Below are 23,888 nucleotides of genomic sequence, written 5' to 3' on the forward strand. Positions count from 1 at the left end.
TTCACACCGCTGAGGGTTTTATTTCACAGATCACGGTGGTGAGGTTAGGATCCCAGCCCTGGCCACGGTCGGTCGTCACACGTTTCCCGACACCTGCTTGTGTCTTCGGAAGAGAAACCTCTCCCCCTACACACCCTGGCTGTTCTAGACCCCAAAGGACCTCCCCGAAAGCAGCGACAATTCAGAGAACACCGGCCACCTGTGCTGAGCAAGTCCCCTCTACTTTGGTTGCTTCAAAAAAAGAAAGAAAAAAAAAAAAAACACCCAGGACTTCCGAGTTACCCCCCATCACATTGCTCAGAAGAGAAGAGCTCCCGACATCAAGGCACAAGGAAAGAAGTCTCTTGGGGCAAAATGACAATGAGAGCGACTGGTGACCTCCGTGAGGCCTGAGGCCAGGCCGCTGGGGCGGCGAGTCCAGCGCGGGGCGGCCAGGCGCCCAGAGGGAGGCCGAGGCCAGCGGTCCTCAGGCGTACTTGTCCAGGAACGTCATGTGGAAGTCCTTCACCTTCTGCAGGACCGTCTTCAGCTTCTCCACCGGGGGGAGGATGGTCATCCTGTCCGGGAACAGCAGTGCGGCCTCAAGCTGCGCACACGGCGCCCACAACGGACAAGGGAACCCAGGCTGAACCCGCCCCCGGCCCGCCCCCCGCCCGCCCCCCATGGACACACGCCCGGAGGCAGCAGGACAGGCAGCATGGGGCCACCGCCGCCGCCGGGAAGCCTGCCCGGCTCTGAGCCGTGTAGACCCTTCCTCTGCGGCCGGACTTGCTGTTTCCCGCGGGTGCAGAGCCAGCGGCTCCTCCTGCGGCGGGGGGGGGGGGGGGGGAAGGGAGGGGTCTCCAAATCTCTTGGCGGGAGAACCTCCGGGCTCAGCTGCCCTCCTGGGGCATCCCAGGTCGCGGGGTAATGACACTGGCAGGGCCGGGAGCTCCCCCGGGGAAGGCCGCCCACGAGCTGCCAAGGAGAACCAAGGATGCTGGGAGGCCAACCCTACACGAGCGTCTATGCCGCAGACGCACCTGCCCGCTGGGCCCGCGGCCGGGCTCAGGCTGGGCTCCAGGCTAAGCCCAGGATGCCGCCCTGCACGGAGACCCCAGCCCCTCGCTCAGCGCCAGCACCGCCCCGCAGGGTCCGCACCCCGGGGGTCACGCACATCAGTACGTGGAACCAACTGCTCTGCCTCTCACAGACTCTGGACGAGCTGCTGGGCGCTGCACGCGGGGTCGGGGGAGGGCAGGGAAACTGAGGCACCCATTGGGAACATTCAGACGGCTCGTGATGGGCCGTGCAGGCCGTCCCCCACGGCCCCCGCGGCCCCGGCCCCTGCTGCAGGGACGACGGAGCCGAGCCCTCGGGCTCTGGAGGTGCCGGGGCCGTGCGGGGCGGCAGGGGTACCTGAAGTGGTAGGTGCCTTCCCTCTGCCCGAAGCCGCTGCCAGGCACCACGCAGATGCCGGTCTCCTCCAGGAGCTTCATGCAGTAGAACATGTCGGGGGCCATCTCGTGCGCCTGCGGGCGGACACGGCTCAGGGCCTGGACAGGCTCCCGCGCACTCCCCGCTGCAAACTCGGAGCCCGCGGCCCTGGCGGCAGCTCTTTCCACGGCCAGGTCCCCCCCCCACTACAGGGACCGGGCCCCGACAGCCACGATGGGGTGGCCCGGCTGTGGAACCGCCACTCCTCGCCCACGGCTCGGTCTCCCGTGGTGACCCTCACCCGGCAGGAGCTCAGCAAACCTCGGTGGGGGTCCCCCCAGCACCCAGCACTCAGCCCGGGGTCTGCTCGGGGGGCCTGCAGGGAACGGCGCCTCGGGGTCTGTGCACCCCCCACCCGGTCTACACAGCCTGCGGCACCCGCGAATCGCTTGCTGGCTCCAGCACAAGGAACTGAGCCACATGCTGAATGGTCACCAGGGATTGAGGACATGGGGGGGGGCATGGGGGCAGCACCCTGAGGAGCACCGGTGGGGGGGGAAAGCACCCGGAGGAGCCCCAGGAGGGGACAGCACCCTCAGGAGCAGCACCCAGGCCCTCCATCCTCAGCGCACGGCCTGCACATGACCCCAGGCCCTCCAGGCCCCTGCACCCTAAGGAGACCCTGGGCGGTGTCGGGGTGTCACGTCCTCGCCCATGGGTCGAGAAGCCCCCACCAAGGCAGCCACCACTTCCTGGCTCTCAGGCCGTCGGTCACATGCAGGACACCCCCCTACCCCCATGAGCACCAGTGCCCAGAGCCCGGGTCCACACGCTCGCCCGGGCGCCCCCTCCTGTGACTCTCTCTGTGCCCCGCCCCCAGGTCCGACCTGTGCGGCCTCCACGGCTCGGCTGGGGATGAAGATCCGAGGGAAGGCGTACATGGCACCCTGCAGGGGGTTGCAGTGGATCCCTGGGACCTGGTTGAACAGGTCCTCCGTCAGCTTGGCCTTCGCCGCCAGGTTCCCCAGCACCGACTCCTTCTCCTGCGGGGACACAGGACAGGCTCCCTGAGCCTCGGGGCGGCCACGCCGGCAACATGAGCATGGAGCCCCAGGCGGCGCCTCTGCCGCCCCACAGGACGTCCTTCCCCAGATGACAAAGCCCCGGCCCTGCCGTCTGAGCGCACTTGGCCCCGGAAGGACGGAACGCCATAGAACAAGCTTCCAGGAGTCAGCCCGCCACGTCCTTGGGGGTGCTGGGTCCGCATGCTATGCGTGGGGCACGTGACACAAGCGTTGTCGGCAACTGGCTGGGAGGCAAGCACGTGTCTGCCCAGGACGTCGGCCGGGCCGGGGGCTGCGGCCTCGGGGTCAGTGACACGTGGCCCACGTGCCCACACGGAGCATCGCTCAGCCTTGGACGGGGAGCGGGTGCAAAGGCACCTCGAGGCAGGACGCCGTGTGAAACGCCCCGCGCAGCTCCACGTGGAGCAGCAGCCACAGCAGCGAGCGGCGGGGAGGACGGGCCAGTGGGCGGCGTGCTCACCGCGTGGACCGGGACAGGCTGCTGGGAACGGTGGCGCTGCCGTCGCGCCACGGCGTGGACGCACTCACACACCAGGCTGCTCGGTTCACCACGGCTAAGACCGCAAATAAATTTTACATCCGTGCGTCTTACTGCAGCTCCAAACCCCTGAGCCTGGAGCAGCCTGGGATGGACTCTGCAGGGACACGACCCATAGGTCCTTGTTCCGACTGGTTAACGTTGGGCTGTCGACCGCGTGGCTCAAAGGGGCGGAGGGACCGCGGGAGCTGCAAGGCCACCACTGACGCCTCGGTCTGGGACCCGGCCAGCTCATCCTCCACTCCATGTCAGAGCCCGCGGCACGGAGGCCTCCGCTCAGGGTGCCCGCCCACCCCGCCCGCCCCACACCAGCCCCAATGGCGGCCCAGGCGCCAGGAGGGCCCGCGAGCACCCCGCAGCCCGTTGGTGACCTTGAGTGCGCGTGAAACCCCGAGAGCCTGGTGCAGCCGTGGCGCCGGGACGCCGCGACTCACCCTGTGGAACTGCTCGTAGGACTCCTCCCCGGGCACCGGCGGGTTCACGACGATGTCCATGGCAGCCTGCCCGGACACCGGGGGGCACAGCCGCACGGAGAGCAGCTTCACCAGCTGACCCTTGATCTCGGGGTGCAGGTTGATCACCTCCATGTAGCCTCCTCTGTAGCCACACCTGCAGAGCGAAGGGAGGGGACCAGCATTCAGAGGGGCCACCCAGACGCCCTGGAAGCTGTCCCCGTCCTCCCCCCGGGGTCCCCAACCTCCCCAGGGTCCCCAACCTCCCCAGGGTCCCCATCCTCCCCCCCCCCATCTCCGTTCTGGCCCTACCACAGGGCAGCCAGGCAGCGCGTAGTACCACGGGGTCCACTGCGACCCACCCTGCGCTCACCCCCCACGGCTCCTCTCCTGCTCCAGAGAGAGTAAACTCCAACCCAAGGGGCCCAGGCGACCAGTCACCTTCCGCCTTCCACCGCTCACTGGTTTCCAGCCCCGCTTCCCCCGCTTCCCCTGCACACTCCAGCCGTGCCCAGGGCATTGCACGGGTACCTCCCTCCTGTACACCCTCCCCCCCCCCCCGCATTCCCGCTTCCCCTCTGCGCGTGCACCCCCACCACCACACGTGGTGATTCTCCCCATTTGTCTACGCCTCTGTCTTCGCTAGAACATAGCGGCCAGGGCTGGGAGCGCCATGCGTCACCCACCGCCGTACCCTCAGTGCCAAGACCAGGCTTGGACCCCGAGCGGGTCACCTTGTGTGAGAACCACCACGGGGTGGCAGGGGCAGCCCCGGCCCCGGGCTCTGAGACGCCCCCACCGCGGCCCACCGCCTCCTGGCACCTGTCCACCCAGCTGCCCTCCCGGGCCCCTCAGGGTTCAGTCCCAGGGCAGCAGCGTGGGCCCGGCAGGAAGCGCGGGGAGCCCGGGGCCCCAGCAGGACCTCGCCGCACGGGCGTCCCTGCACCAGGGCTGAGCTCATGCACAGGCCCCCTGAGATGGGCCCCGTGTTCCCCGCGCAGCAGGCCGCCAGCGGGCAGGGCCGAGTGGTGGGGCCGCGGGAGGAAGCCAAGGCCAACGTACTCGCCCATGTAGCCCTTGGAGGTAGAGTGGAAGGACGCAAGCTCCACGTTGCTCGAGTACTCGGGCCCCATCTCGTAGAGCACCTTCTTGAAGGAGTGGAATCTGCAGTCCGGAGAGTACACGTTGTCCTGGTACACCTGGGGGGACAGACGGGGACGGGGACAGTCACCCCGACTGCCCCGCAGCCCCGAGCCGGGTGGCTGCCGCTGCCCAGGACCAGCCAGACTCCGCCTTGGCCGGGATCACCTGGAGGCCTGCCACCCGGCCACCCCTGCACCGTGGTTTGGGTCGCCTGACGGGCTCCGCGAGGGCACTCGATGGGGTGTTATTGTGTGTTGGCAAATTGAATTTAAAGAAAAATCTCTAAATTAATTAATTAATAATAAATAATAAATAAAATTAAATAAGTAAATTGACTAATTAATAAATTAATAAGGGGTTTGCATTAACCTCCTGAAATTTGTAACCACTCGATGGGATGTCATCGTGTGTTGGCAAATTGAATTTAAAGAAAAGATCTCAAAAGTAAGTAAATAAGTAAATAAGTTAAGGAAGGGAAGGGAAGGGGGAAGGGAAGGGAAGGGAAAGGAAGAAGTTTGCATTAACCTCCTGAAATACGTGACCAAGAATCCAAACCCATATAGGGAGGATTCAGGTCACCGTGTCATAGGTCGTGACCTCCTCAGGCCCGGTTAGGACCCCTCCTCCGACACCTGGAAGGTTCCCTGGGTCACAGGCTGGAGCCCGGCCCCCTCCCGTCGCTCCCCAGGGGGCCTGGCCCCGTCTCACCTCATCTGCCAGGAGAAAGAGCTTCTCTTCCCAGGCAAAGTGGATGACGTCCTCTATGCACTTCCTGCTTTGCACCTGACCTGGAAAATCCCCGACAAAACCAGAAGGCCCCTAGGTGAGACCCCCGACCACGCGGCGCCCTGTGTCCCCACGGGCCCTGGGCTCCCACCGCAGCTGCCCTGCCTGGGGGGGCTCAGCCAGCCTCCGGGGCCCCCGAGTGCAGGGAGCCGGGGAGCCGGGCGCGTGGGCAGAGGAGCCTTCCACACTCAGCTGCTGTCTTGTTACTGTTACGAGGTGTGTGTGCGGATGTGGGACCGTCTGTGCCAGAGGACCGAGTCTTGAGGGCAGGATGGTAAACTCCGCGCCCCCGTCCACACCCCACAGCACCGGGGGCTGCTCGAGGGCACGCACGCCGCGGGGCCGGGCGGGGGCCGTGCGGCTCACGGGCTACCCCTGAAGCCAGGACTCCGCTGTCCCCACAGGTCGAGCTGCCTGCAGACCCTACAGCACTCGCCTGGGCCCCACAGCCACCCTGTTAGGTCTGCGCACCGAGGGAGGGGGCGGCGGGTGCCCCAGGAGGGCAAGGAGGGGCGGGGGAGGACGGGGCCTCACAGGCCTGCAGCCCCGAGGGAACGGGCCGCCCTGTGCAGCCCTGAGGGCGGGGGCAGCGATCCCTGAGCCGGCAGACGCAGCAGCAACCGCGGGGCTGCACAGGGAGGGGCGCCCAGCTGTGCCCAGCAGGGGACCCCCCACGGCAGCAGCCACACAAGGAGGCTGACAGGCCTCTGGGGCTTCGCAGCGCAACTGTCCCACAACCCGGTGAGAAAACCCGCCACTTGGCGACCGTCCTTCCCCTGAGTGACAGGCAGCTGTTGTACGGGGACACGGCCCCTCTGCGTCCAGCAGGCCCGGCAACAGGGATCTGGCCAGAAGCCTGGGGACGGGACGGCTCGGGGACGGGCAGTGACCGACTTGGGCGGAGGGGAGTCTGGCCTGGGGTCATCGTTAAAACTCGGGGCGAAGCTCTGGGCTGAGGCTGCTCAGTGGGCAGGTGACGGCCAGAGGGCTCCGACCAGGCCTGGGGAACGGACCGGGTCCCGGACGACGATGCGGATTCCGGCGCACTGCTTACCCCCCGACTTCAGCCTGTGACCCACCCCTACAGCCTGAGCCGGGGGTCTGCCTGAAAACCCAGGGATCCCGCTCACCGTCCCCGGGGGTCCCCACTCATCCTCCCCGGAGGTCCCCACTCACCGTCCCCGGGGATCCCCGCTCACCGTCCCCAGCTCACCGTCCCCGGGGGTCCCCACTCACCGTCCCCCGGGGTCCCCGCTCACCCTCCCCGGGGGTCCCTGCTCATCCTCCCCCGGGGGTCCGCTCACCGTCCCCGGGGGTCCCCGCTCATTGACCCCAGGAGTCCCCCTTCACCCTCCCCAGGGGTCCCCGCTCATCCTCCCCAGGGGTCCCCACTCACCGTGGGGGGGGGCCCACTCACCGTCCCGGGGAGTCCCCCTTCACCCTCCCCAGGGGTCCCCACTCACTGTCCCCAGGGGTCCCCACTCATCCTCCCCAGGAGTCCCTGTTCACCAACCCCAGGAGTCCCCCTTCACCCTCCCCAGGGGTCCCTGCTCACCGTCCCCGGGAGTCCCCGCTCACTGACCCCGGGAGTCCCCCTTCACCCTCCCCAGGGGCCCCCGCTCACCGTCCCTGGGGGTCCCACTGACTGTCCCAATCCATCTGGACACCGTTCAGCCCAAGTGGCCTGGCGCGAGCTCCAGACAAGGTATGGGGCCATCACAGGTGGGCTCCTCCTCCCATCCCCTGCGCCTCCAAGAGCCGACCGAGGCCCACACACACACACTCAGGCCCCAGAGTGCAAGGCCAGCCTCCGCACATTGTAAAGTCACTCTTTAAAAACCACTCACATTATATACACTCACGTGACCCCTTTGCCTAAAATACTCTCTGACGCAGGGTTTCTTCCCACTAAGGCCCAGCCGTGAAGTCACGGGTCCCTGAGCAGGAGCTAGGTGCAGGGAGCATTTCCCAGCACTTCCCGCACGTAGGACCGGCTGCGCCAGGCTGGGACCAGCAGCAGGGGCATCACTTGGAAGCCCCCCGGCACCCCCACCCTAATTTACACCAGGGGACCCTGCAGTAGGGCCCGGCGGTTTGTTTTTTTTAACAAATGAGAGTCTGAGAACCACGGTCCTGGGCGCAGGGAATACCGATGCCTGGGCCCCGCCCCGGAGTCTGGCTGGCAGCCCGGCCTGTGGCAGTTTTAAAAGCTCCCTTTGTGATGCTAACGTGCAACCAGCACAGGGAGCCGAACTGGCGGTTATTTTCCTCCCCGGACCCGTCCCCACCCCCAGGGAGCCCCCCCCACCCCGCACCCGCACTCAGGAATTCAAGTGGTGCTTTCGCTGCGTTCAGGCAGCCTCGGTGATGTTCCGAGGAAGCAGATCCCACAATCGACTCAGAGGCGCTTGGCCCTGATCCGACTCCTCCTACAAAGGAGGAGAGAGGAGCCCTTGTTCCCGCATCCGCACACACCGGGGCAAATGAAGCCAGCGGCCCAGAAACAGGGAAGCAGGCAGCGCTGTGCGTCTGTTCTTGTGGTTGTTGTTTTGTTTTGTTTTGTTTTTAAAGAAAAATATGTAAAATTAAGAGTGCCTTTCAGCTCTCAGAGACTGTTTTGTTCGGTTTGTTTGCGGTTGTTCCTGACCTGGTATTTCCTCCTCGGGTCTCAGGGTACCCAGGGACACCGCGGCCAAGAAAAACAGAAACGCACGCACCGGCGTTCTGAAAACTGGGTCAAAGAACCAGAAGTCAAGGTAAAACGAGGCCTACGATTACGGGCTGTGCGGGAGCAAGCTCAAGGGGACTCTTTGCAAACGCAAGAAAAAAAAAAGTGATCTTAATAATAATGTAACCTGGGGGGCTCTGGGGGGCTCAGCGGTTTGGCGCTGCCGTCAGCCCAGGGCTCCCTGCATGGAGCCTGCTTCTCCCTCTGCCTCTGTCTCTGCCTCTCTCTGTGTCTCTCATGAATAAATAAATAGTCTTTAAAAAAAAAATACTGTAACCCTGTCCAAAAAAATAAATAAATAAATGCTTGCATTTGTCCACCTCTTAGTGTGGCCTGTGGCCAACTTTATGGCTTTGTCTTAGCAAACCTGCAGCTGGATCGGGACGCCAGGAGCCAAGAGAACAGCCCATTATTTAAGTCCTTAGGTCCAGGTGTGCGGAACCCCAGCTGCCCCGCCCCCCGCCCCCCGAAGCTGACAAAGCAGAGCACACACCTGTGGGGTTCCCGGGGTTGATGATGCACAGCACCTTGGGGTTACAGTGGTCCTTAGCCTCCTGCACGGCCCGCCGGAGCTCGTTCACGTCGAGGGCCCAGCAGTTCTCCTCGTCCAAGTAGTAGTTCACCTGGATGGCGTCGAGCTCGGAGATGACGGCCGAGTAGAGGGGGTACTGTGGGATGGGGATCAGCACGCCCGTCCGCGACTTGCCACCCCCGGACACCAGGATCTTCAGGATCGTCTGCAACACAGAGGTCACGTCTCCAGGGGACACCGCCACTCCCCGCCCCCGGGTGGCCCCAGCCCCAGCGTCACCAGCCACCCCTGCCTGCCTTCGCTGCAGCCCCCGCACCCCGGGAGCTGCCTGGCTTCCCCAGGCTCACTCCCTCCACCTGCATAGCCATGTCTGCTCCAAGAAGACGGGAGAGCAGATGGTCAAGGTTGTCAGCACAGCCATTCAAGGACTCGTGGCTCGTACTTTCTCAAGAGGGTGTCTTAGAGCAGCAGCCCCCGGAGGCCCCGTGTTGGCCTCTAAGCTCGTTCCCAAGTCCCAGCGGGGGACAACAGGGGACGGTGGGGCCGGTCTGGTTGGTGATGGCCAGGCCCCCCCACCTCCGCTGGACAGACCAGACTCCCCAAGGGATTCTTGAATCAGGATGAAGTCCCCGCCGACTACCACCAGGTGGTGTTCCAACCCGCTGTCCCCGCACTGTGACACCCGGGAACCCAGGGGACGCTGCCTGCAAACCCCACTCTGCAGGGGCTCCCAGCTCACACGCAGGCCCCTGGCAGCAGGAGGCCCCGTTGCAAGCAGCTCCACACCGGATCCTCCTCACCAGAGCCCGGCGGCTCCTCCCTTGGCTGCTCCAGGCCCTCGACACGTCCCCGGGAACTAGGGGAGGCCCCAATAGCCGAGCACAGAGGCAGAGGCGGGGCTGACCCCACCGCAGCCTCCCCGCACACAGGCTGACCTGCTGGACCCTGAAGGGTGCCGAGCGACCAGGCACCCACACACATCACCAACAGGAGCCTCAGAGGTCAAGGGGCAGGTGAGGCCGCGAGAGGGAGGGCCGCACAGTGCCGGACGCCGGGGCCACAGACCCAGCACCTGCGAGCCCCCGCCACCCTGGCCCCCCTCATCTCCTGAAGGCTCCCCCCCATCACGCCCCCTCCCCGCCAAGGCCACAGCTTCACACAAACCCAATTACTCCGGCACTGCCTGCCCTCCTTCCGCCTTCAACTCCTTCAGTGGACACCGGTCCTAGGACAGGGACCTGAACCCCCCTGTAGCCACTGAGACCCTGCAGGACCCAGGGCCCAGGCAGCCCTCCTCTCAGTGGGTCCCTGCCGGCAGGCTCACACCTTAGCCCTAACACACAGGTGAACAAGGGATCACAGCCACCACCACACGTACAGAAATGCCGTCGCTGGCTCCAGTGGTCAGGTAAATGTTGTCGGGGTCCGCGGGCACCCCGCCGTCCCTCCTGGTGACGTAGGCGGCCACGTCCTCGCGGATGCAGTTGACGCCCTGGCTGGCACTGTAGGACCCTGGAAGACAGCAGGCAGGACCGTGACCAGGGGCGGGGCAGCTGGCTCTACAGAGGTGGTGACCCCAAATAACCCCCAGGGTGGGGCCGAGGAGGCCCTGGGACCCCACTCCCAGGACTCGAGGCTATAGAATCGTGGCCACCACCGACCGGGGGCACATCCACGACCCACCCGTCCACCCACACACCTGCCTCTCCGTCCCCTCACCCGTCCATCCGTCCGTCCATCCATCCGCTCGTCCGCCAGCCCCTCCGCCGTCGGCACCTCTGTGCATCTACCCACCTACCCCCCACCTGCTCGTCTGTCAATACTCCCGGAGCAGCTACTGCGCGTCGAGCTTCAGTCCAGGCCCTGGCTCCCCATCAGTCTGATGTGCCCAGACCCATTTTCCTCCACCCTCCCGGGATCCACACACGTCCTACAACCTGTGGAGCGAGGCTGCTGGGCCCGCTGGGTTGCTACCGCCTCGGCCCGCACGAGCTCCAAGCAACCTGGAGGCACACAAAGAGCCTTCAGCAGCCCTGGAAACGTCGGTGTCCTGACCTGCGTGAGGGCCGCGCAGGTGTGCGCCGTGCAAAAACCACTCATTCGTTTTATACCTCAATAAAGAGGGTTTGGGGTTTCTTATTGTAGGGTTTTTGGTTTTTTTACTGTCAGGCCACTGTTTTTGGAAAGAATTTAAAAAATAGGTGCTTGTGCAAGCACCCAACCTGGTCGGAGTCCCAAGCTGGTGAGCTGAGGTGGATGGACGGCTGGGGGTCAGGGGGGAGGCAGGCTTTTCACTCTATGGCCTTTTACGCCCCTGGAACTTTACACCAGGTTTAGGGAGACCCAACCTATTCCTTCCAAGGCTCCGGCAAAACCACCACCAGGCACCAGGAGCGGGATGGGGCTCTGGGCCTCAGGATCAGCCAACCTTGAGGAGCCGCGATCCCCCAAGGATGAAGGGCAGGCAGCAGGAACCCCATGCATATTCTAATGCATCTGGAATACTTTGGGGATTAGAACAGTGGGGAGGCGCCCTTGGCGCTGGAGAGGCCTCATCCAGGGTGCTTGCCTGCGCCCCCAGGCCTGGCCATCCTCCCCTCCCCCCACCAGCAGCCAGGCCTCCCCGCTTCTCCTCCAGCCCCTTGTATGCACGTGAAGCCCAGCCTCCCCATTGGCCCTAAGCTCCCTGAGGGAGGCGCCATCACCTGTTTCCTCTGCCCGTCTCTACCCCCCCGCTTGGCCCCACTGCCCCTGTTGATGGCAACCAGAACACACGGCCCACAGACTGGCATCACGGGCACTGCCAGACTTCCCAGCCCCGTCCGGACCTCTTCCCTTGACACTCTGTTCTCAGACCACAGGGCCTTTGCACGCACACGTCTCAGCCTGGCACGCACCTGCAGGTTCTCTACAACTCACCGTCCACATGAATTTGAATCTTATTTGCTCCTTAAACCCTCCCTCGACAGAGTCCCTTGTTAGAGCCCCACAGCTCTCTTTTTCTCCAAGAACTCATGAAAACTAGAGATTACTTTTTACGTGAATTCTTCTAGATATTTGTTTCTCCCAAATCTGAGAGTGAACTTTGTGAGCCTGAAAATACCCCCACCTGGTCCACCAGCACCTAGAGCAGTGCTGGGGTGGGGGGGGGCAGACAAGGGTCTGCACCTCCCTGGTTATCTGGAGTCCACCTTAATCCTAAAATCCAAGATACAACCTGAGAACTAAATCACACATCAAACAGAAAATAAGAAAACTCTACAAAAAAGCAATTTTAGGGGCGCCCGATGGCTCAGCTGGTTGACTATCAGAGTCTGATTTTGGCTCAGGTCATGGTCTCAGGGTCGTGAGACTGAGGCCCACGTCCAGCTCCAGCAGGGAGTCCGCGCAAGATTCCCTCCTTTGCCCTCTGCCCCTCCCCCCAACTTGGCTCTTTCTCAAATAAACATTTTTTTAAAAAATGATTCCAAAGGGCACGATTAAAACATGTCCAGATGCGCTCTAAGACCTGTGTACGTAGTTAACAATCCCAAACTGGGTCAGGGTAGCCCTGGGCATGTTCCCTTTACGTCTATGGGCAGGTAGGGCAGGTAGGCCCAGGTGACGGGTGCCTGCCCCAGGAGGTCCCTGCCCTACCCCTGCAATGGTCGGGGGGCTGGTGGCGACCCCAGGGCAGGGCTTCTCCACACCGGCCACGGGCTTAGCCTCCTTGAAAAGGCCAGGAGGTGAGTGTAGAGGAGGAGAGGTCAGGGGTGTGCACCCCACCTGCCCTCGTAAGGTCCCCACACAGAGCTCAGGGCAGGTCCCCAAAACCCCCGAGACCAACCCTCCTCTTGCTACAACACCCCAGGCGGGGACTCACGTGAACTCGGCCTCCCAAGCTCCTGCCCAACAGCCCTTGCACACAGAGCTGCAAAAACTTCAAGAAGCTTCCAAGGCTGAACAAAGGACCCTCCCCCTCCCCCAGACACCGCAGGAGGCGGGCAGCGGGGTCAGAGGGCGAGCTGCCTCCTCCCGCCTCCCCCTGCAGCCCCAGGAGTCTAGCCCACGGCCACAGGTCTCTCAGAAGTGCCTGCTGTGGGGCAGAGGGTGCGGGAGAGGGCGAGCCCGAGGCTGGCTTGCCCCACGGCGTGCTGGCACCCTGCCCAGTCCGGCGGGAGGAAAGCAAGAGCAGCCGGCCCCCGCCCGACAGGGACACCAAGAAGGACAGCGACCAGACTCTGGACAGAGGAACAGAGGCGAGCACAGGGCCCTTGTTCCCCAGGAAGACTGGAAAAGGCAGGGTAGGGGCAGGGGGACGGCAGAGGCCAAAGGTAGCTGCTCCTGTGCTGAGCAAGCCTCAAGAATCCCTCTTCACGCTCCAGAACACTCAGGCACATGTCCTAGAAAACCCAAGAGCAACTGTTTTTCCTGCTGCAAGGAAAGCTGGACCCCCGCTTGGCTCTGGGCAAAGGGACGGCGCAAAAGTAAACAAGGCAAAGAACAGGAGAGAACAAAGAGCGAGGCTGGAAATCCATCTCAGCAGCAAAGACCAGAGAAGATCATCTCCACATCCTTCAGGGGCCAAATTCCAGGGCTGTTCTCTGAGGGGAGCTCCGGGGCTGGGCAGGTTCCCTCCTGGGGTGCTGTGGGGCAGGATGTGCTCCCTCCTGAGGTGCTCCGGGGCAGGATATGCTCCCTCCTGGGGTGCTCCGGGGCTGGGCGTGCTCCATCCTGGGATGCTCCTGGGTCAAGATGTGCTCCCTCCTGGGGTGCTTCTGGGGTGGCCCGCTTCCTCAATGGGGTGCTCCTGGGGCAGGATGTGCTCCCTCCTGGGGTGCTCCTGGGGCAGGATGTGCTCCCTCCCTGGGTGTTCCGGGGTAGGACTTGCTCTCTCCTGGGGTGCTCTGGGGCTGGGCCCGCTCCCTCTTGGGGTGCTCCTGGGGCATGTGCTCCCTCCTGAGGTGCTCCAGGGCTGGGCATGCTCCCTCCTGGGGTGCTCCTGGAGCAGAATGTACTCCTTCCGTGGGGTACTCCGGGGCAGGACTTGCTCCCCTCCTGGGGTGTTCCGGGGCTACGCGTACTCCCTCCTGGGGTGCTCCTGGGCTGGGCACGCTCCCTCCATGAGGTGCTCCACTCATTCCCTCCTGGGGTGCTCCACTGGCTCCCTCTATGGGGAGCTCCAGGGCTGGGCCCGCTCCCTCCGTGGGGTGCTCCAGGGCAGGACTCGCTCTCTCCTGGGGTACTCCTGGGCTGGGTGTGCGCTCCCTCCTGGGGTGCTCCTGGGCTGGGCGCGCTCCCTCCATGCGGTGCTCCACTTGCTCCCTCCTGGGGTGCTCCACTCACTCCCTCCATGGGGTGCTCCCTCCGTAAGGAGGCAGATGGCTGCACATGGGCTTCCAGCAAAGAGGCCCAAAGGCCACAGCATAGTGGGAAGGGAGGATCCCCCAGGCGGCCCAGGCCCCTCCCAGCTCCCCCCACCCCACCCCGACTCCTGCTGTGGGGTGACAGCAGGGCGAGCGAGGGACCTGCACAAAGCCACCCACGTCCCTTCACAGGGCCTGTCCCTGAGGCCAGTCACCAGGTCAAACCCTCTCGGGGGTGTTGGGGGGACAGGTTAAGCCCCTGACTCTGGATTTCCGCTCAGGTTGTGATCTGGGGTCCTGGGGTCGAGCCGCATTGGGCTCTGTGGGGGGGGAGCCGGGAGGATTCTCTCTCCCTCTCCTCCTCTCTCTGCTCCCCCTCTAGATTAATCTTAAAAATACATACATACGTACATAAATATAAAAAACTTCTAAATATCAGTCTTAAAAAAAACAAAAGAAAAACCAAGGCCGGAAGAACCCCTGCCCTGACCGAAGGCTCAGTCGCCGGGGCCGGCCCCCGGGGGGTGAAGCCCAAGCCCCTGCAGCTGCGGCCTCCCCCTGGGTGCTCAGCTCCGGGTTCCCAGAGCCTGCGGTGAGGAGGGAGGGGCTGCCCCTACCTGTCCAGTCCGCATCACACAGTCACACACTCGCTCACTCTCGGGGTAACCCCCTTGGGGCCAGGGCAGAGCCAGGGCCCAGCCCACGCCCACTCCCGCCCGCTGGGACCCGCTGGGACCCGCTGCTCAGGGGGCCTCACCCAGGCTGTTCCCGCCACAAGCCTGTAGGATCCTCCGGGCTCGTTTCTTAGCATCTTCTGGGAAGCTGGGGCTGTCCAGCAGGTTGGGGTAGGTGCACAGTGCCATCACCTGGGAGAACAGAGGCGCGGCTGGGCCCTGGCACCCCCACCCCGGGGCGCCCACAGGGGCGTGAAGGGGGGCCTGTGCCAGCAGGCCTGCCCCCTGAGGCTCGGCCCTGAGAGCTGCGGGAGGGCGGGGAGGGATGCTGGGGGTGGGGGTGCCTCAGCCCCGACTCGGGACCCCAAGGGGGCTGCCAGGGAGGAGCCAGGGAGCATGAGGGCGGCCCGCAGTCCCTGGCCCCCACTCCTCCGAGGACAGCAGCTCGCACACCCACCCCAAGCCACAGGTCCGGGGTCCCCTGAGCAGGGTGAGGGCGGGGAGCCTGACCCCTTCCTAACATGCAGGGCCCCCCACCCCCACCCCCGCCCTGGGGCCCTGCCCCTTTTCTCTCCATCCATCATCCCCTTTCTGCAGCCAGAACAGAAAGCCAAGCCGGGTCAGCTTTCCTTTCCCTAGGACACAATCACCCTCGCCTCACAAATTAAGAGGATTAAGCAAGGAAATGTTTGCAAAAGTGCCAGTAACCCCAGCTCGCAGGGCAAGCCCAGGCTGGCAGGTGAGGAGCTGCACCAGGAGCACAGGAGGGAGGGGGGAGGGAGAGAGAGAAGAGGGGAAGAAGGAGGGGAGAGGAGGGAGGGGGGAGGGGAGGAGGGGAGGGAAGGGGAGGGCCTCACTCTCCTTGCTCCTCAGAGGTCAGTGACCTGGCCTGCACCCCCCTCACCCAGCCGCTCTGAGGACCAGCTGGGGAAGGCGGCAGGAGCCCCACGGGTGGGAGAGGCCAGGCCTACGGCAGCCAGGGCACAACTGCACAGGGGCCACGTTGGCCTCTTCGTGCCTGGAGCACGTGGTGGGGACGTGCCCCCCCAGCCGCGGGGTTCCAGGACAGCCAGGCTCCCCACCTCCCCTGGCGCAGCTGCTCCATGTCATCCCCGGCCTGGTCTGGGGCAGCTGCGTCCACAGGCAGCTGGTTGGCAGCAGTGGCCACGCGAGGGGGGTCCAGTGCACGTGCCCCGGCCAGCGCCGGCCCAGGTTCCCTTCCCCAGATCCCAGGTGGACTCCCGGAGCGAAGCAGGCCCCAGCACTCCCGCGACCCCCACGCAGGGAGCAGGGCAGGGCGGCCCGTCCATGCTGGTGCTTCCCGCAGCTGCCCTGTGAACCCTGGCCACGTCAGGGCTTCGTCTGTCCCGGCCCCCCGGAGGCCGCCTTCCAGGCCCTGCCCGGGAGCCCCTGCGCACCCCCCGCACACCCGCACCCACCTTCTCCCCTCAGCCCACAATCCCACCCACGTCCACATCCTCACAGCTGGTGCTCCAACTGAAACGTCAAAACCTGCGTCCTGAGACCCCGGAGCAAGCAGGGTCACACGCCACCCTGGTGGGCGCATCACACTCACCACAGCACCAAGGCCCCAGCCGTCCCCGAAGGCAGCGCTCCGGGCCACCCCGCTGGCAGGGGCAGAGTCCACGCTCAACCTCGGGGCATCTCACAACAGAGGAGGCCGCGGGGCGCCCGACCACCTCCCCGCCCCCCGGGCCTCCACCGCCCAGACGGCCTCTCTGATGCCCTCGACCAAGCTGCACACTCAGGAGCCAAGATCCCAGGCTGTGGGAGGGCAGCGCGTCCCCGAGGGCAGCCCCCCATAAGCCCAGTTTCCTAGAGGACTCTGGAAGGGGAGGCGGCAGCCAGGAGACACCCCGGCACTGGAGGGGGGCCACCCCGACAGCACCTGCTGTGGCGCCACAGGGGCTGCTCGGCGGGAGGGGGAGGCAGGGATGGGACGAGCCCCGGCAGCCTCAGTCCGCACCCCCCCCAGCAGCCTCTACCCTCGAACGCCCACTTACCTGTCGGAGGAAGGTTATAGGCTGCTGGCCCATGGCCTGGGCGTCCCCGATGTTGGCGCGGATGACCTCGGTGAACGGTTTCTTGATACCCTGAGCAAAGAGGAGGCAACAGGTGGTCAGGCCCTCGATCCTGGATGCCAGAGGCCACGCCAGCCTCGCGGGATATTAATAAACACCCCTATTTTGAGTCTTACCCGGCATCAGGCGTAGCGCCAAGCCCTGGACGCAGCCGGCCCCGTTTCACCTTAACCACGGCCCCGTGAAGAGCCAGCATCGGCCTCACTTTACAAATGAGGACAATGAGGCTTCAAAGGGCTGAGAACCCGCCCAACTCAACACAGGCACTGGGGTTTGAAGCCAGCCAAGCACCACCCCCCATCCCTAACCACTGGACTCACCGCCCCCCACTTCGTACGGAGGCTGCGAGAGCTCTCCCGGGCTACCGGGCACCCCGAGGCCGTCGCACATCCAGGGTCCACCAATGCGGCCTGGCGGGGACGCCTCAACACGGGGCCCCGCGGCAAAGCGACTGGAAGGAGGCAGGGGTCAGCAGCAGAGGCCGCGAGACACCGGGCATGGGGACAGGGGGCACCCGCAACCCGCCCCGGAGCTTGGCTCCAGCCGGCAGCCAGGCCACCGTCCCCCCAGAAGACCCCGCAGCAGGGACCTCTGGTTGCTCCCCTGCAGCTTGGCTTCGCACAGCAATGTGGCCTGATTGTCACTTTTTTTTTTTTTAAAGCATCAGGGACAGAAAGACTCATGGCCGCGGCCTGGGCAACGTGTCCAGCACAGGAAGAGGGTCCCGGAGAGGAGGGACTTGGAGACCACCCGGCGGGGGGGACTGAAGGACCTCGTCCCGGGCGGAGGATGTGGGACCTGCCGACGCCGGGGGCTCCGTGGAATCAGCCGCCAGGAGCAGGTCGGGACCTCCGGGCGGGCACAGGCATCATCACCTTACAAAGCAGGGGACCGAGGAAGAGGATGAGGCAGGGAGGTCACGGAGGAGGAGGAAGCGAGAGCCAGTGGAGGGCGAGGGCCTGCCAACCTCCCTCCCCCAAGGGCATGCTGGATTCGGATTTCAAAGGGACGATTCCATGATTCCATGTCTTTTTAAACATTTTTTTAATTTAAGTTCAATGTCGTTAACAGAAACCCTATTATTGGTTTCAGGGGGAGTTGAGTGGTTCACCCGCCGCGTAACACGGGGCTCAGCACCCCCCTGAGCCCTCCCTCATGCCCCAGCCCCGGGGCCCCTGCCAGCAGCCCCCACTTAGTTTCCCAGAGTCAAGCGCCTCCTTCTCTGTTTTCCTTTTCCCGCCCTGTGTGAATAAAAGCACCTTCAGAAAACTTCCTGTTTTTAAAATCAGTGACCTACACTTTAAGTAAAAAATAGTGACCTTAGGGAGACGAAAAGCAGCGGCACATGGGTCGTGAGCCTCATTGCTGCCCCCAGACACCCCCGGGGAGAAGGCCCAGGCCAGGAGCTGGCCCCAAAAGCCTGTGGGGCACAGGTCTTGGAGACCCTCCCGCCCCTTCTGCAGCGCTCCCCAGGGCTGCTCAGGATGAGGGGGTCCAGGCTTCGGGGAGAAGCAGCCCAAGGGTCCTGAGGCCACGGCCTGCGGGGCCACCCTCTGCTCCAGGAGGAGGACAGGGTGAGAGCGGGCTTGGGCTGGGGGAGGGACTCAGGCCCTGTGTGCCAAGGCCAGGCCTGAGCCGCCTGGCACCAGCCCCCACCGCCACCCCCCCGCCAGTGTACGAGCCACTGCTGCACTCTGGGCCTGGCCCCGTGGAACGAGCACAGCCCACTCTCAGGTCCACATAAAGCCTGCCCGGGCCAGCACCAGGGACCCTGCGTAGGCCGCTACAGGGGGGACTGGCCTGGAGCAGGGCCCTGGGTGGCCCCGCGCTGCCCGCCGACGCTGGGCCTGCTGACAAGGGGCCTGGGAACACGGGGCGCCCCTTCCCTTGGGCCTGGGCACCCGCAGGCCCCCAACGCTGCTGCGACGCATGAGCCAGGGCGGCGGGAACTGGCTCCCTGGACTGGGCAGCAGGGCAGGACGCTGCTTGGGGCCACCTCAGGGGTCTGGGTGCTCGAGGTCCACATGGGATGGGGGACGGGCTCACCAGGCCTGGGTCACCCGGTAGTGGCCCCGCCTCAGCCCGGGCTCAGAGGCCAGCAGGCCGCCTCCCAGCTCACGCTCACACCCCCGGTGCACATCCAGGTGACCCGCCCGCGTCCATCCACCCCGAGCTGCCTCCCCGTGGGGCCGGGAGATGAGGTCCTACCCAGGGGAGCTCCTGCCCCCATCCAGCCTAGTGAGGGTCAGGGAACAGGCCCCCAGGCTGGAGGGATGGCGGATGTTCGAGGGTGTCCGCAGGGAGGAGGAGCACGACGACCACGGTGCTCCCCAGCTCAGGCTCCAGCAGCACCACGAGAGTCCAGGGACAAAGGCAGCTCCTTGAGCGAGGGACGGCTTCTATCATCTCGTGGGACCGCCGATTCCCAGAGAGCCTCCCTCCCGTTCCACAAACACTTATGGGTCGCCCAGGCCGGGCAACAGGACGAGCAAGCCCGGAGACACCGCGATCCTTCAGAGCCTGGGCTGGTGGAGAACCGCAAGGGGGCACAGGGAGGGGACGGCCCGGCGAGCCCCACACCGGGCGCACCGCGTGGAGAGCCCTGGGCAATGGACTGGACCAGGGCAGGCGGCAGGTGCTACAGGGACCCCCGGGACAGACACCAGACACCAGCCAGCCCCCACGGTCCCTGCGCACAGGCGCAACTCACAGCTGGGGAAACTGAGGCTCAGCACAGAGTCTGGCCCCAACCGTGGTGGAAAGACAAGTGGAGCTGGAGGGAGCACCGCGGGCGCTAGAGCTGCCCAGGACCAAGCGGTCGGCAGAGCTGCAAGGGCTGAGTCCTCACCACTAACACGGGGCGGGGGTGCAGGCCACTGACCTCTGGGGCTCTAAAGGAGGGTCACCCGTGGAGCTGAGACGCACGGAGAGCTGCTGAGCCCCCAATAGGGTCCTGCGCGGCGGCAAGACGGGGCAAACCCCAAAGAACGCACTCCGAGCCCCAGAGAGGAGAAAGGGCTCTTCAGGGCACAACTGGCCTCCGCTGCCTGCACAGCAGCCTCGCTAACACCTCCAACCAGTCTTTAGGAGGCATCACCTGGCCCATCTTGCAGAGGGATAGACTGTGGCCAAGGTGCTCTCGCTCGTAAGGCGAAGCCCAGGATGCAGGTGCATGGTGGCCTCTGAGGGGATCCCCAGGGGGCTCGGCGGTTGAGCACCTGCCTTGGGCTCAGGGCGTGACCCCGGAGTCCCGGGATCGAGTCCTGCGTCGGGCTCCCTGCATGGGGCCTGCTTCTTCCTCTACCTATGTCTCTGCATCTCTCAGGAATAAATAAATAAAATCTTTAAAAATAAAAAATAAATAAAAAATATAAGGCGGCCCCTGAGCTCTAAAGAAACCAATGGGGGAGGTCCCACCCCCTGGGCCTGGAGAGAAAGCCTCCTGTCCCAGCCCTAGGCCTAACCCCGGGCTGCACGGCACCGCCCACTCTACCAGTGTAGACGCAGCACACACTCGTGTGACACTCGCCGCCAGTTTCTCCCGTTTACAAACGTTTTGCCCCAACCGTGCGGACTTTACAAACAGAAGTGAAGCCACGGCTCTGCCTCCACGTGTGCCGCCGTCCTCCCCTCCTGCCACAAAGGGAGAAAGCAGTGGGTGGAGGAGGAACCCAGAGGCCTCGAGGCTCCTGTAACGCTCGCACTGCTCTGGCTGCTCCGGCTGCTCCCGCCCTGGGGCCTGCAGAGCTGACGGCTTCTCCCCCAGAGCCTCAGGGCGGGCCAGGGCGGCCCCACTGGCCTCCGAGAATGGCCCCTTTCACGCTGGGCCGGCCTCCCGCCTCCCGCAGACCCGAGGACCCGGGGACCGGGCCAGGGACGGGCCGCCGCAGCCAAGCCAAACAGCAGCAGCCGTGGCTGCCCCACAGCACGCACTGTTTGCAGAGCACCAGGAGGAAGGGTGCCGGGCATGGGCCGGGGCGGCTGCAGGGGCGGTACGCGGGCGGGGTGTGTGGCCAGGGCGACCGTCACCGCACCCCCTGCGGGCCCTGACCCCCCGACGCCCCCGCTCAGGCCCTCATGACAGCGGTCCGGTCCGGCCGCCGCAGTTCAGAGGCGGGAGCATGAAGCTGTGCAGGGCCGAGCCAGAAAAGGGGAAAATGCAGCTCTCCCGGGGGGGCACTGCGCATGCCAGCTGGGTGCAGAGGGGCTGCCCCCCAAAACGGCGGCCCCCCGACCCTGCTGGCTCGAGCGAGCGGACAGAGTGAGACGGAGGGAAGAGCTGGGATGGAGGCACCGGGCCGGCAGGTGGACTCGGGGCCGCGGGAGTCACAGGCGCTGCCGGCTCACACCACGGGCTGTGTGTCCCCCTCACTCACGGCCCACCCTGCTGCGGACCCCTCACGGTTCCCCACCTCGCACCAGAAGCCCTGGGACCCCTGGGACCCCTGGGCTCCCAAGGCTCCTCCACCGATTCCGTCTCATGCATGTCCCATGACCTCGGAGCCCTGCCACAGCGCTCTTCACCTTCCCCTCCTGCCCTCTCTGCTCCCCCTCTGCTCCCCCCTCTCAGCTCCCCCCAGCCCTATCTGCTCCCCCTGCCCCCTCTGCTCACCCCCACCCAGCTCCCCCCCTGCCCTATCTGCTCCCCCCACCCCGTCTGCTCTCCCTCCTCCCTCTCTGCTCCCCCCTCAGCTCCCCCCACCCTATCTGCTCCCTCTGCCCCCTCTGCTCTCCCTCCTCCCTCTCTGCTCTCCCCTCTCTGCTCCCCCCCCTCAACCCCCCCCTACTCCCCCCAACCCCCTCTGCTCGAAGCCCTGCTCCCACCTACGGTGCTCTCCTAGCTCTCTCTGCTGCCCCCCACCCCTGGCTCTGCTCCCCCCACCTCTGCTCACAGCCCTGTTCCCACCTACGGGGCCCCCCTAGCTCTCTCTGCTGCCCCCCTGAAACACCCCACCGTCCTTAAAGAACCGGCGGAGGAGAGGCTCTGCCCAGAGACAGACTGGCAGCCGGCCTCCCGGAGCCCAAGACAGGACACCCTTCTGTCCTAATCGTCCTCATTCCTCCCGAGCCCACACCCAAGCTGCTATTCAGCAAGAGGCAGACTGAATCCGGGGAATTTTCTCTTTCCTAATCCTTAGCCGCTCGGAAACCAGAGGAATCAGGTAACGTGATAAGCCGGGAACAACTGAATCTCAGCTTTGTTTGAACAGGGAGACTTGTTGCAAGGACAGACAAGCCCATGGGCCAGATGCGCAACGGAGCACAGTGGCCAGCTCCCGCGCTCTGTCCCTGGCGCACGGCAGGCCAGGGACGCCCGGGAAGCCGCCGTGCCTCTGCGAGCCGGGCCCAAAAGTCAGCCTGCGAGGACTCCGAGGCAAGACCCTGGGCAAGGACTGGACTGTTCAGCTCACGGCTTCCCTCGGGTTCAAGGGCACGGCGATCGCACGGCCCCGGAGCCCCCCAGTTCCAGCGCCACTGAGAGCAAACCCAGGAGCCCTCCCCCGCCCACATCCTAGGCTGGAGCCGTCTTGAGCAAGCAGCTGTTTCATCAGATCTTGCGAATCTTCAGAGTATTTACTTTTTTTATATATATATTGCTCTTGACTCGGTCTTCTAAATTCCACTCAGGTCAGAACGCGTATCCTCAGGGGCATCTTTTACACACACACCCCCATTGACCTTGGTTGTGGGAAGGGAGAGATCACTCCTGATCATGTGGCCACTTTTACACACAACTGCCAACTAAAGCCAAGATACCAGCCAGCGAGCCAGCCAAGGGGCGACCCGCGCCATCCCTGTAGGGCCCCAGAGGCTCAGGACCTGGAGCAGCCCCGGGAATGAGCCGACCCTCAGACAAATGCGGTGGCTGAGCAAGGCTCCAGCAGGCGCCCGGGACAGGCCTGCTCCCCACCTGGACTCACAACCCGCAGGCGACCCAAGACGTCCAGGAAGAAAGCTTTGGTGCCAACACACCAGAGTGCCGGAGCCTTGTCCCTGCCCGCCTGGCACACCCCTCCCCAGCCCCCCCTCCCCCCTCCCCCCCCCACCTTCTCCCACCCCCCAATCACTCTTTGGGCTGCAGGCGGGCGGCCTCCCGGTCCCAGTCCCCACAGGCAGCCTCCTGGCACCAATGGGCATCACAAGTCAGGAATTCAGCTCAACAAGTGAGCCGTGTACGCGGCCCTTGCTCTGTGCCAGTGTGGGGGGCAGCGGGAGGACAGCAGGGGGCAGCGGGGGCAGGGTGGGAGGAGGGACGCAGGCTGTGGGCGACCTGGGGTGGGGGTGAGCACGCGGAGCAGGGTACCCTGGCTGTGCCCAGCAGCTGCACCCTGCAACCCCTGTGAGCACGCTGAGCAGGGGACCCCCGCGCCCAGCAGCTGCTCCTCCGTGCCCCCTGTGACCCCACCGAGCAGGGGACTGAGGCCATGCCCAGCGGCTGCCCCTGTCACCCTGTGACCTCTGCGAGCAAGTTTAGCAGGGGCCCCCGGCCGTACCCAGCAGCTGTCCCTCTGCAACCCCGCGACCCCCAGGACCCAGGGGAGCATGCTGAGCAGGGGACCCCTGCGCCCAGCGGCTGTCCCCCATGACCCCCGTGCTCCCACCGAGCAGGGGACCCCTGCGCCCAGCGGCTGCTCCCCGTGACCCCCGTGCCCCCCCAGCAGGGGACCCCCTCGCGCCCAGCGGCTGCCCCCCACGCCCCCACCGAGCAGGGGACCCCCCTGCGCCCAGGGCTGCTCCCCGTGACCCCCGCGCCCCCACCGAGCAGGGGCCCCCGGCCCCCCGCGCCCCCGAGCAGGCCCCCCGCGCCGAGCCCCCGCGCTCACCCGCTGCAGCTCCAGCTCGATCTCGCCGGCCTTGAGCACGATGGGCCCCCGCACCGCGTACTCCACCGCCTTCACCTGCGGGTTCATGGACTCGGGCGTCAGGATGCGCTCGCGCCGGCCCCGCGCCGGCCGCACCTGCAGCGCCGAGGCCCCCGCGGCCGCGCTGCTCCGACGCCGACCCCACGGGCCCGGGGCTCCGGGGCCGCAGCGCCGCCCGACCAGGGCCGCCGCCCGCTGCATCGCGTCCGCGGGGAGTCGGGCCG

General features: G+C 65.3%; 1 protein-coding gene across 1 annotated transcript; it reads right to left on the minus strand.

Annotated features, from left to right (window-relative positions):
- GPT2 (glutamic--pyruvic transaminase 2) lies at nt 1-23,880 on the minus strand. Its single transcript, XM_072772045.1, has 11 exons — nt 23,626-23,880; nt 16,724-16,813; nt 14,783-14,891; nt 10,059-10,192; nt 8,642-8,885; nt 5,343-5,422; nt 4,554-4,690; nt 3,474-3,648; nt 2,304-2,459; nt 1,399-1,511; nt 1-557 (listed from the first exon to the last, which is right to left on the minus strand). Exons 1-11 carry the CDS (start codon nt 23,863-23,865, stop codon nt 467-469), a joined length of 1,569 nt encoding a protein of 522 aa, XP_072628146.1. The 5' UTR covers nt 23,866-23,880; the 3' UTR covers nt 1-466.
- Nucleotides 23,881-23,888: the final 8 nt, after the last annotated feature.

The sequence above is a fragment of the Canis lupus genome, chromosome 13 (genome assembly GCF_048164855.1).
Source record: "Canis lupus baileyi chromosome 13, mCanLup2.hap1, whole genome shotgun sequence".
In the NCBI taxonomy this organism is placed as follows: domain Eukaryota; kingdom Metazoa; phylum Chordata; class Mammalia; order Carnivora; family Canidae; genus Canis; species Canis lupus.

Excerpts from the sequence above, each read along its gene's own strand:
- GPT2 (XM_072772045.1), bottom strand. The coding sequence starts at position 23,865 with ATGCAGCGGGCGGCGGCCCTGGTCGGGCGGCGCTGCGGCCCCGGAGCC. Across the intron at positions 5,423-8,641 it reads CAACCCCGGGAACCCCACAG|GTCAGGTGCAAAGCAGGAAG; the intron begins GTGTGTGCTCTG and ends GGGATTTTCCAG. Across the intron at positions 4,691-5,342 it reads TCTTTCTCCTGGCAGATGAG|GTGTACCAGGACAACGTGTA; the intron begins GTGAGACGGGGC and ends CTGTCCCCCCAG.